The following is a 12,515-nucleotide window of genomic DNA, read 5'->3' on the forward strand; positions in this document are numbered from 1 at the left end:
TCATTCGGCCCACCTCAGCACCACCAATTTTTGCATTAGCTGGGAGTTTGGCGGAGTCAGGCCCTGCCAAGATGGTAACAGCTGGAGATGGTAAGAGCCTCATAACGCTCTGCAGAGACCTGGGAGTGATATCATGGAGACTACATCCACGTGTGCAGCAGCTGAAGAGGTCCGTGTGTTTACAGGGAAGCTACAGCTGTTTGCTTTACAAACTAACTGCAAGAAAGACAGACACTCAGAGCTACACATAATACACCCTCTATACTGTTATGTCATGGTCTTTCAGGATGAATATTTGCCATCACTCAACAAACAGTGAATTCTCTCCAAATCGGTGCTCCATACCTTTTCACAGCTACCATTTTTCTCAGGGCCTGTGAATATGGCTTCCATGGGAACGCAGACATCGAGGCATTTGTCATATGGAAGAGGGCGTGGTTTAATCTAAAGTGGGTTGCCAAGAGACATAGACCCGACCTGGCTGCTAAAGGGAGCAGATGATGGATGATGAGTCATAATGGAGGGAGGAGGCAGAGCTGAGAGGACAGAGATTAAAGCTGAGGAGCAGCTACAAGACCAGTAGACGTGAGGAAAATAGGAAGTGGGAGTCGGGTGTAGTAAGAGGGGTGAAAAGGTGAGTTTGAGAGGAAGGTGCGGCGAGCATGTGCTAATACACCCATGTTTCCCAAAATAAGCGTATGGCACTAACTGTAACCATTCCTAATGTAGAATTCTTAAAGTCATGAAGTGTTTTGCTTGTGATTCAGTGGTTATTGTTCATCTTATTCAGAAGGACAGTATGAGACAAACATGCTGTTTAAAACCAGTTTCAATCATCTCTGATTGCATAATTTGGTAAATACTAAATCTAGAGGTGCAGGTAAGGATTTCAGTACATTTTTAATGTTGATTAATTTGTTGATTTTTAGTTTTCAATTCATCATTTTTTTCTTTTTTACATTTAATCACTTACTGGAAAAAAATGCACATAACAATTAAACAAGTTCTCAAATTGCTCATTTTCTTCAACCAACAGACCAAAGACTCAAAGATATTTAAAACTCAGTGACATAAAACAGAGGAAAGAACCAGATCCTCACATTTGAGAAGGTGGAACCAGGCGATCTTTAGTAACAGATGAATTGTCTCAGATTGAACTGATTTTACGTTATGATGCCTGACCTGAAGTGTGTTCGAAAAAATATTTCTTGGTGGTGGAAAGTAACTTTGTACATTTGCTCAAGTACTGTGCTTAAGTACAATTTTGAGGTATGTGTACTTTACTTGAGTATTTCCATTTACTATTAAGTCTACAACATCTCTGCTTTCCTACAAATTTGTATTTGTATTTGTAGTTGATGATTTTAGTTACGGCACATTCAGATGAATAATACAAAATCCAATCAAGATTGTAGGCTAAGATGAAACCTTTTTGCTCCCCAGGGGGGAAATCACAAGCTACCCAGCGCATGAAGTGTAAAGTAATTGAAATCACCTGCATCATTACCGTCTACAACATTAACTTTAATGGAGACATTAATATAGAAATAATTAGAATTCAATAATATATGTATTACTCTGAAATGGGTCATTCAGCATAATGAGTACTCTAACTATTGGTACTTCAAGTATATTTGATGCAAATTCTTTTGCACTTTTACTTGAATAGAATTTTAAATGCAGGACTTTTACTTGTAACAGTATCTACACTGGTATTTGTACTTTTACTCAAGTACAAGACCTGATAATCTGTTTGTGAGGATTTAGTCACTCTGGGACAATTTACCTTGAAAAAAGATGTGCTTTAAATCAGTGTCAGGTAGCTCAGAAGAAAAACGCTCCCAGAAAAGATTTCCCTCCTCCTCTGGCTTCTCGTTGACCCCCTCAGTGTTCACAGTCTCCTGCTCTTGGCATCTTTTTTTATTACCACTCCTCTCACTCACTATCATTCATCCTGCCAGCTGTATAAATCACTGCTCCACCTCAGAGTCGGTGCCTGTAATTTCACAAAATACAACCTCAAAAAATGACATCACACAGCTTGTCAGCCCAGTGGGTTCATAAGAGCAGCATTTCTGCCTGCCTGTGAATTTGCATAAATCAACTACAATAATGATGATCTGGAGGTAAACACAAGCACATAAAAAACATCCTAAAAATAGATTTCCTGAAATAGACGTGTCACTATTTTTTCAGGCGGTTGAGTCAGCGGCCGACAGCAGAGGAGCTGGAACAGAGGAACATACTGAAACGTAAGTAAGGCTGCGTACAGTAAGAGAAAAGAACCTGTTCATCGTCACAGTGTGTGACGGCGCTCTGTTTCTCCTCCCTGCCAGCTCGAAACGATCTGGAGGAGCAGGAGGAGAAGAGGGAGATCAAGAGACATCTGTCCAGAAAGGTAAGACAGAGCTGGAGGTGACAGAGTCTTTCATCAGTAGACCTGCTTCAGTGGTGAGTTCATGACCCCGGCTGGAAAATATGATCTTGGTTGCCATGGTGATCCAACTGCCACCCTTCAGCTTGCAGCCTTTTGAAAGGATGATAGTATTATCTCTTACATCATCCTTATATTCTGTGTGTGTGTGTGTGTGTGTGTGTGTGTGTGTGTGTGTGCGCGCGTGTGTGTGTGTGTGCGTGTGTGCGTGTGTGTGATCATCTCCATCTTAGTGGCAATCTCAAGACTGTCTGTGGTTGTGGTAGAAGTCAGTGTGGAGGATGGGGGAGCACGGTCAGTGACAGCAGGCGTTCTGCAGGGATCTATTCTGGGGCCTGATCTGTTCACCATTTATATCAATGTGTCTCCCGTGCTTTGTAGTTAAATTCATGTACACGGATGATACAATCTGTAACTGTATTAATGATTCTGTCCAATTAGTTATTGAGAAGCTGCAGCGTTCCTTTCATGCACTGCAGCGTTTTCCAAGTAATCGTAAGATGAAACTTACCCTTAAACCCACATAAAACAAAATTCATTGTTTTCTCAAGCTTCAAAAACTGCTGTAATCTTCATATCTCTATTGTCAATGGTTTAAATATTGAAAGGGTTACATAATACAGTTATCTTGGCATCTGACTTGACAACACATTTACATTTAAATACCACATCGGGAACCTTGTTGGCAAATTTTAACAAAAGATTGGCTGATATACAGAAATAAAATGAGCTTTCCTTTAATTTGTAGGAAGGGGGTTGTTGAATCAGCTTTCCTAACAGCTCTGACTTACAGACACACTGCTGCATCAACACTCAGCCCTGAGGTTTATCACTGGTGATAGCTACAATACTTACTACTGCAGCCTCTGTGATGAGGTCAGTTGGTCTTCTTTCACTGACAGATGCAGTAAGCACTGGTGTCTGTGTATCTACAAAGCCCTGCCTAGAAAATTAGCATCATATATTTACATCTGTGTTTCCATTTTTAACTCACTCCAGTGACTGGCTGCTTCTTCAGGGACCTCCTGCCTGGACTGACCTTAGAGGAACTGCTTTTAGTATTAGTGCAGCAGACTCACAGAATCAGTGTGACCTACAGCTGGACACTCATACACCAAATAACAGATGATTGTTCTTTAATATTTCACTGATTTTAAAACAGAAGTGCACATAGAAAAAGACTGGTCTTCCATATCCTCTACAGCAGCCCAGAGAAACGCAGCAGATACCTTCCTGTCAGAAACATGCTCTCTAACAGCTGTCTTTTCTGCACAGACACATGTTCCTCAGTGTGCATGTAGCAGGACATTGAGCTCATTAATAATGACTGGACCGATACACACCTCCTTTCTTGCATTCTCTATCTAGCTCAGCCAGAGGCCCACAGTGGAGGAGCTGAGGGAGGCGAAGATCCTCATCCGCTTCAGTGACTACGTGGAGGTCGCCGAGGCTCAGGACTACGACAGGAGAGCAGACAAGCCGTGGACTCGGCTAACAGCTGCCGATAAGGTTAACACAGACACACACAGACACACAACACTTCCCAACAATGCTTCACTAAATCTGGATTCAAGTCGTCTGCACATGTCTACTATATATAAAAAAAGTGTTTTGTGGTGTTCAGGCTGCCATCAGGAAGGAGCTGAATGAGTTTAAAAGCACAGAGATGGAGGTGCATGAGTCGAGCCGTCATTTTACCAGGTAAGACAAAGTTATGAGGCTGTGAATGGACAGCTTATTGTTTGACAGCTTAAAAACTGAGAGACAGCTTTGCTATTGTTAAATCATTATCATGAGTGAGGAAAAAATGTCACGTAGAGGTTTGAGGGGTTTATCTTCTGTATGACCATGTTTAAGAAGCGCTTTGTCTGCCTCAGCTGTACCAAAGGAGCTATACATTTAGCATGTTAGCATTAGCCCCAAACACAGCTGAGGCTGACCCATCAGTCCCAGAGGTAACCTGTCATGAACTGAGTATTTTGACCTGTTGTTCATGCTTTTCATCGGGTGTTTGTTGAGATATTTCTCTGGAACAAGTGTAAAAGCACCTGACCCCGTTAAACCCACGCTGCTTGCATTTCTGTGATGTCACTCTCTTTGTCGTCATGCTTTCTCCCTGCAGGTTTCATCGGCCATAAAATGGTTTAGTCAGACCTCGGCCATGCTTTTCTACTCCCACACTGAGCCTCGAGCGTTCAGACTGCTACCTGCTGCCCTCGAACTGCTATCCGCTTCCCTCTCCAGCGTCGACTTCAAACTGACAGACTGGATCTGAACACAACCTGTGTGCTGCGCCATCACAGGAAACGGGAAGTGCAGATGGACTGAACTCTTGACTGGTGTCTCCCCTCAGTGGAGATTTTACAGACTTCTTGATATTCAAAAGCTTTTATTTGTCATTTTTTATGATGAAAGAGGTGGTGATTTGTTTACTTTGCAGCACTTTTGCTTTTGAGCAAGTCTTTTGGAAGTCAAACACAGAATCTGTGCCAATTCTGAGGATGAGAATGGTCGGAGGTGAAGATGGGACTGTTCTTTTTTTACACAGGGATTGTTTTCTTGCCTTTCATGATGTTCTCATTCTCCTTTCTCAACTGGACTTGATCTTTCCTTGGGGGCACTCTTGTGTTGGCACAGTTTTATTCCACAGATGACATCTCAATGATCGTTTATCTCATTTTGCCAGAGGAATTAAAATATTTACAACAGCATATGCTGTTGTAGGCAGCTGAATCTTAAGCCAAAATGTCCTAAAATCCCAATCAAAATCCCTAAATGCTCTCTGCAAGCCAGTAACAGTAAAAAATGAAGATCTCCACACACCAATCAACTGAGCAATAATTTCAGACTTTGTCCTCATTTGTCCATCTGTTCCCGGGCTGCATTCAACACCTTTCAGACTTCAGATCCCCGTTTTAAACCAAAGCAACTTGACTTGCTGTGGAAGTCGCGATCTTGAATGCATCCCAGAGTGACTGCTGTTGAGAGTTCAGTAACCGACTGTGTCACTGTGCCTACAGTTCTGTTTACAGGGATTTAAAAGTTGCCAAATTTACTTGTTTCATTTGATACAGAATATTATCTGTAGACACAGTCAAATGTTGGTGAACTCTCCGCTGAACTAAAAGAAAGTCGAACATTTTTTTGTACTTCATTTTTTATTGTCTGAGATGAACCTTTGGCGGTACAAAACATGAAAACCCTGCCACCTTCTGTTTTTTATTGTTTACACTCCATTTTAGGTTCATGAATTGGCTGTTTTGACCCTATTATTGGGAGAACTGGTTGATCTCTTGTGTGTGCTATGACTGTGTGTCTGAGTGTGTGTGTGTGTCTGACTGTGTGTGTGTCTGACTGTGTGTGCGCTTCTGTACAAGCGTCAGTAATATTACTGTCTCTTGTATATGTAAAAATGTTTTGGGAGAAAAATATTCTCAGAATTCTATGACATGTACATAACAAAGAAAGTAAGCGAGACTTTTCAAATGTTTTTTGTAAAGCAGAAAAACTGCATGTGAGTATTAATTTATTGTGAGTCTTATATGATGTATGCAGTTTCTTAAAGAAAGAAACTTATTAAAAAATAAGTTTACGCTTCCTTGCCTTTTTCTTTTTGTGCATCACATCGATCAGCTTGAACGTCCACTCCGTACTGTAGCTGTTTCAGTGCATTTAAGTCCTTTTCATGTCTAGTTTATCAGCTGGGAAGTGTCAAGAGGAAAAGTGGCTCCCAGCTCCCCGGGCGGATTGAAAGTAGCCTGTGATGAGTTTTCTGTTCAGTCATGCAGAGACGAATCCCCACTGACAACGAGCGCCACAGTCTGTTCCTCTCTCAGCAGAGTTAGAAGCAAGTCCTGGTGCATCCTGGGAAAGCAGCTCACCTCTGGGCCCAGATCTCTGTGGCATGTGGAGCGCCATGTGGCTACACAGCGTGCACTGGAGTGCCACAATATTTGTGCCACAAGTCAATGGCTTTAGTCACAATGGCGTCTGTGTTTTCCTGCGGTATCTGGAAGAGAAAAGGTATTGTGAGGTTTAACAAGGGCATCTACTATGAGGACGAAAACAATGTGTTTGTCGTGCTGTCATTCACTCACATTGCACAGAAACTTCACCAAGCCTTCAGGCCGGTTGATGCCCATCAATATGATCTTGTAGCTGAGCAGAATCTCCAGGGCCACAAACACCAGGATCTTACAGGAGCCACTGATCACCTTGTCCCACACCCTAAAAATAACCAAAGCGCTCCGTTCATTTGACCAGTATGAAGAATTTCAGGTTAAGCCTGTTCTGTTCAAATGAAACCTTTGAGCGTGAGAAGGACACATCTTTAATTTCTGCAGGCCTGCGTTACAATCCTAACACCAGGATCAGACTAGTCAAGATCAGCCTGATAACAGCCCAACACACAGTGCAAGCTAACCAATGCTGAAGCCTCACACGTTTGTTTCTCATTAAGTTTATAACTTGCTCTATGACACAAACCAATAATAGCACTTGTTATTACCACAGTAAATAAGTAATATGATGAAGAGAACGAAGCCCATTCCTGCCTGATCGCCTCAGACAGGCCAGAACAGATGGCAAGCTATGATTGGTCAGGGTTCAACAAGTAAGAAGTGTTTCCTCAGAGTCATGACAGGAACTTAACTCAAAATTTGGTTTGAAGACTCTTTCAAAGAATCTTAGTATAAGAATCTTAGTATAAGATTCTATCTTAGAATCTTATTAATTAAGATTAATCTTAATCTTAATCTTATAATCTTTATATCATTCTCGGCAGCTGCAGGAAAGATTGTGAAAATCTCAGTCTGATGTGAATACACGAGAAAGTGTATTGCTGTGTGTTGGCTTAATGACAGTGTGCTGATATTATGATCAGGTTTGTCCTGTGAATGGTAAACTGACCTCTGCAGGCTGGATTCAGGCAGGCAGCCAGCAAAGCAGCGTCTGAACCAGAGGTTGTAGGGCAGCTGATCCAGGGCTCCGCTGTTCTTCAGATGGGTCAGCAGTCGAGGTTCCTCCTGACTCAGATAATGCTCCAGGCTCTTTGGCTGCACCAGGACAGAACGGGAGGAAGCAACAAGGTCTCCATTCAGAGTAACGCAGATTCCAACAATAATGTGATCCAAACTCCTGAGTCATGAGAACTTTCGCATCAAACTGACATCTCAAAGTAAATGTACACAAGGATTCCTCATATGCTGTGTGTCTTTCTCATCACTGAGGACCACGATGCATGTTCAAAACGAAAGAAAATTGTTCTTTTTGAGTAACTCCTGAAAACTTGACTTGCCCATACACGTCTTCAGGTCATTTCTCTTTTCAGCTACAGACTGATTCTTTCTGTAAGCATTATATGTGAATTCAATTTGAAAACTCTTATCAACGTTATTAACATTCAATTCCTGTAAGCTAAAGGTGACTCTTACCAGGTGGGGTACTGAGTCCCCAAACTTTGTATGGAACTGATTGACAAAACACTTGATCAGCCAGTAGCAGTCGACAGGATCGTCTACGATCTCCTCCATGGCTCGACTGATGGAGAGGAAGTCCTCGTTCTCTTCATCCTGAAGTAACACATCGATATCATACATTATAGCAGCAAAAAAACAAAGCAAGCAAGGAGGCATCCAAGCAACCTGAAAAGGGAGGTGCTACTGACAGCCATCAGTATTTCAAACATGAGCCGTAATGTGTCTCATATCATTACAAATGATTTGATCAAATCATTTTAAAAACCATTGTATTATATCTACAGGCACTGTGGGGGGTTTGTATTATTTTAAAATAAACTTGTGTGCTCACTTCCATGACCCCTCCTGACAGAACTATTCAGACACTTTAACAAACACCAAACCAAACACTCCAGCATGTTAACCCTCCATCGTCTAACAGCACAATGCGTCAACATCATCCAACCATGAACATAAACATCCCACAAATAACGCTGCAGCAGATATCCCACAGTGGAAATACAACAAATACACAAACATCCATACACAGCCGCACAAGACACACAAATCCAAACAGGACAAAAACTTCATCTGCATCTATAACTGCCAAACACAACACGTTTGATTTCATAAGCAAGTCCATCTGCAGTCCATGTAGAATACAGTCTGAAGAGTTTAACTATCATGTTACTTTTCTCCTCCTATCCCATGCTTTATAAAGATAGATAATAAAGAAAAAACAAAAACATTATCAAGAAGGTATGCAATTAAAGCTCCACTCTCAACACCCATCAAATCTAAATCAGGAATATTTTTTTTTTAAGTATTTGTCGTAAAGTGCGTATTTATGACGTCCCAAATAGAATCCAACTGCTCGATTATGGACGATTCTGAAACCTTTTGTGACCCCACACTCCTGACAATCTTAAAACAGGACACACAAGTAGGTATAAGAACCCACATCGCTCCATATTTTAGTTTTGCTGATAATCCCTCCCAATGTCCAATTTGCCAAGTCGGCTCAAACTGATGCACCTTGCAAAAAAGAGAAAGACCAAGATATTTGTATTTATATGTAAGCTTATATGTTTCTCATCAGTGCAGAACTGAAACTAACTCATTCTCTACCTGGTCAATGTCAATACAAAATTTGAGGGGAGGTTTTTTTGTTTTTTTGATAGATACAAAGTCTGTAGTTTTTATACTATTCAGCAACATGTCAGTATTTCTCTGCATGTTAATTCAGTGTGCATGAGGCCCTAAGAAGAGTGAGACTCCGTATCTCAACAGTTTGCAGGGTGTGTCTTTTTTTTTAGCCTTTCAAAAACTTACAGCACAAGAGCAAACATGAGGAATGGATTAACTGTCTTTATTTGCTCTAACGTAAGCTGCAAATGTTAGCATGTCTGAAAACTAGCTTACCGCCTACAGCAATAACCAAGGCAAATGAGCTTGTTATTAGCTTTCTGCATTATCCTGTGGGCTAACAGGCTACATTAGAAAAATTCCTGTTCAGGACAGACACGTCCACTGTTTGTGGTGATGTCATCCAGTGAGCCAAGATGCAGCTCCATCAATGACAGCAGACTCAGTCCTGCTCTTTCAAATCCTTTTTGCTTGTAAAATTGAAGCACACAGTTTGAAAATACAAATAATAAAGCTGAGCTAAATCTAACGACTGTATTGCTTGTACAAGTGCGTTTTTCTATAATAAGCATCCAAATAGCTGAAGGGATGTTACAACAAGTAACGTCTTACTTAGCCTACATTTTATCATTTTTGCATTTCATTTTTAACACCATACTACGGGGCAAACTAGCTCTACAATGAAATACACAAACAATGCCGCCTGCTTGTATACGATTCATGGATCAACAACAGGTGAGGATGCTGATGACCTGGGACATGTAGCTTTAGCCTCAGTCTTTTAGCATCATGTACACATCAGGTACAATATCTAAGTACTTAACTAAAGTCCATTTGTGCAGTGCGAGAATGGAAAGCTACACTGGTATGGCAACAGTAACTATCACTGAAGGGAGACATATTCAGGGTGATTTGGACACATTCCCACTGTGCAGTCTCTCTCTTTAATTATGGTCCTGTACGTATCTACTTAATCCGTTACTGATGTGGAACTGAAAACATAAAGGGTTTTTGTGGTAAAGATTGTAAGTGATTAACAGAGTCCTAACATAAATCTTAACATCACATGTTTAAAGTAGAACCAGCAGTATGGTAAGCATTTCCCACTCAGGCTCCTGGGTTCTTTAATTCTGAATTCATAATGAAAAGCTGAGTGCTAACTTTGAATATTTGTGGGCTGCTTAAACAGGGAGATCTCCAGTAATTGCAGTAACTTCACAAACCACAGTATGAGGCATGGTTTTTCATTTGATTGGTACCAGAACCATCTTCAAGTATATCAGTGTTCAGACTCTGTTGTCATGTAATCTTGATGAAACGTAGCAAAATCCTCGTGTGTATTTTAAAGACGTGGAAACCAGGAATAAAAAAATACAAATTCAGCTGCACACATCAACACCCTTTCTCAGACAACTGTTAAACTTTCTGCAAGACTGATGCATTACATGAAAAAATTTAAATATGGGTGCTTTTGACGCAATATGTACATGTGAAATACCAACAGTTAAACTGTTTAAAAAGCCCTTGCTGCTAAAGGCCTGGTGGATTTTTAAGAAATAAAAATTATTGTCACATCTAAATCTCTGCATAAGACCATCACCTGAACAACAACTGCCACACCAAATCCTACATGGATGATTCAGAGGTGCCAGCTGGTGCTGCTTTTCACCATACATCATCTAATCTTTTTATGACGCTTTATCAGTCTTAGGTATGACAACATTACTCTGGGGGTGCTTCTTCTTACTGGGGCAGAGATCTCGGAGCACCGTGGGAGCACCTGGCTCTCCAGCTGGAACATGCGCAGGTAGACATGGGTGGAGGGTGTTGAAGAGTTGATGTATCTCATCACCTCCAGAGCCTCCAGGATGTCCTGGTACTGCTCCTTCCTGTAGCCTCCAACCAGAGCATGAGAGTCACTGTGGGGAGGCAGGATGCCTGTGGGAACAGAGGAGTTTGTTTGTTTGTTTGGTGTCACAACCCACACGTTTATGCACAGAGCATCACATCTTATGGTTTTACATACAGTTTTGGAAAAATGTGATATGTGTGTGCGTGTCTTACCCAGCAGTACCTTCCACACATGAATCCTGTACATGGAGGGGAGGGGAAACCTCTGACTGAAGGTGCTTAGCTTTTCTAGATCTGTTAGAAGAGTGAAAATAATGCTAACAGGACAAGAGCTCACTTCACCCAGACTCAACCATAAACTGATCGTTTCCTGCGTCGCTGATACACTGTGTGATAACTACTGATTAACATACATCATGGTATGTGCTCACGTGGCAACCATAACACAGTTACCAGCTTCAATCAACAGGTAAGCCATGTTGTGCGTGTTGGTAAATGCCGTAAGAACTATGACCTACCCAGAGGACTGTCCTTCAGCAGTATTTCCAGTGACTTCTTCTCCTCCACTCCTCTGAAGCCCACTTTCTCATAATATGCAGAGCGGAAGTTTCTCTGAGGGTCGTCAGCCATACTTTGATCTGGTCAGTGACACCTAACGTTACACAACATTTCCAGACACCTTAGTGTGGAGCTTTGCGTTACATTAGCTTTGGATTGCTAGTCTTACCTTGCACTGGTGTGTTTCACATAGATACTGTGGTTTCACTTATCTCTAACCCACTTACAGATTTAAGCTAACTTATTAAACCTAGCTATATACATAACTTCAGCCACCAGCTACACAGCACCAGCAACAACTGAGCGGTTCTAACATAAACGACGAGAGCACCAGGTTAGGTGACATTTAGGTGGACGTTCATGTAGCGCTGCTAAAAAATACCACATTTCTAAAGATTAACGACTAGCTACACCGTTGTTGTTGTTTCGAAAACACTTCCGGGGTAACACTATCAAAATAAAATAATAGTTGTAACTGTTGTAACTGAAATACAAATGCCTATGGAGCATTTGTTTCTTATTTGATAATGTCTGCATGTAGTATAAAACCAGCTCAGCCAAAATAGTCCACCCGTGGAATTTCTTTGTCGTGACCTATCCACAGTAAAACTGGTGTACAGAAAGCAAGCAAATATGCTTTTATTTTGAAGGCATTTCGGAGCAAAGCAAGCATGTCCTCCCCGCCCTCGGCCATTGCTTACATCTGTAGCCTGGTCTTTCTGATGAGGTCTCATAGGGCATAATTAAACAACTGAGCCATTGGAACTATTTGTTATACAAACACAACATTTGATAAAACCTGGTCAACTTAACTAGAAGTGTGCCTGCTTTATAGGGAACCAGCCTTTAAGCTTTAATTGGTGCGTTTAAAAAATATGTTTACTTTAACTACTCTAATTGACCTGTAAGAAGTTTCCTTTAATGGGCATAGCCAGCAAAAGGCACACATTTAACCAGCAACAAAGCCCACATGATATGTGATATTACACTTAGTTTTGTTACACAATACCAATTGTGAGAGACATTTTGAATTCCAACCTTGAATTACATAAGAGTCTTACTAGTACCAT

At 41.2% G+C, this 12,515-nt stretch overlaps 2 protein-coding genes across 4 annotated transcripts in view; one reads left to right on the forward strand and one right to left on the reverse strand.

The window, feature by feature from the left end:
- The window catches only part of phactr1 (phosphatase and actin regulator 1), a 33,750-nt gene extending 27,719 nt beyond the window's left edge, over positions 1 to 6,031 (forward strand). For both annotated transcript variants that reach the window (XM_076725931.1, XM_076725929.1), the window contains exons 9-13: positions 2,197 to 2,252; positions 2,337 to 2,398; positions 3,803 to 3,943; positions 4,059 to 4,135; positions 4,557 to 6,031. In XM_076725931.1, coding sequence (XP_076582046.1) covers positions 2,197 to 2,252; positions 2,337 to 2,398; positions 3,803 to 3,943; positions 4,059 to 4,135; positions 4,557 to 4,572 — 352 coding nt within the window. In that variant the 3' untranslated portion in view covers positions 4,573 to 6,031. The remainder of the gene's footprint in view (positions 1 to 2,196; positions 2,253 to 2,336; positions 2,399 to 3,802; positions 3,944 to 4,058; positions 4,136 to 4,556) is intronic.
- Positions 5,581 to 11,893, reverse strand: tbc1d7 (TBC1 domain family, member 7). Of its 2 annotated transcripts, XM_076725932.1 has the most exons (8): positions 11,615 to 11,893; positions 11,406 to 11,525; positions 11,101 to 11,181; positions 10,784 to 10,974; positions 7,867 to 8,004; positions 7,343 to 7,488; positions 6,532 to 6,661; positions 5,581 to 6,443 (listed from the first exon to the last, which is right to left on the reverse strand). In XM_076725932.1, the coding sequence occupies exons 2-8, from the start codon at positions 11,515 to 11,517 to the stop codon at positions 6,357 to 6,359; spliced, it is 885 nt and encodes a 294-aa protein (XP_076582047.1). In that variant the 5' UTR covers positions 11,518 to 11,525; positions 11,615 to 11,893; the 3' UTR covers positions 5,581 to 6,356. The 2 variants fall into 2 exon arrangements, with proteins under 2 accessions (XP_076582047.1, XP_076582048.1); XM_076725933.1 differs by lacking the exon at positions 11,101 to 11,181 and having other exon boundaries at positions 6,026 to 6,443; positions 11,615 to 11,751.
- Positions 11,894 to 12,515: the final 622 nt, after the last annotated feature.

The sequence above is a fragment of the Chaetodon auriga genome, chromosome 3, assembly GCF_051107435.1.
Source record: "Chaetodon auriga isolate fChaAug3 chromosome 3, fChaAug3.hap1, whole genome shotgun sequence".
Taxonomy (NCBI): domain Eukaryota; kingdom Metazoa; phylum Chordata; class Actinopteri; order Chaetodontiformes; family Chaetodontidae; genus Chaetodon; species Chaetodon auriga.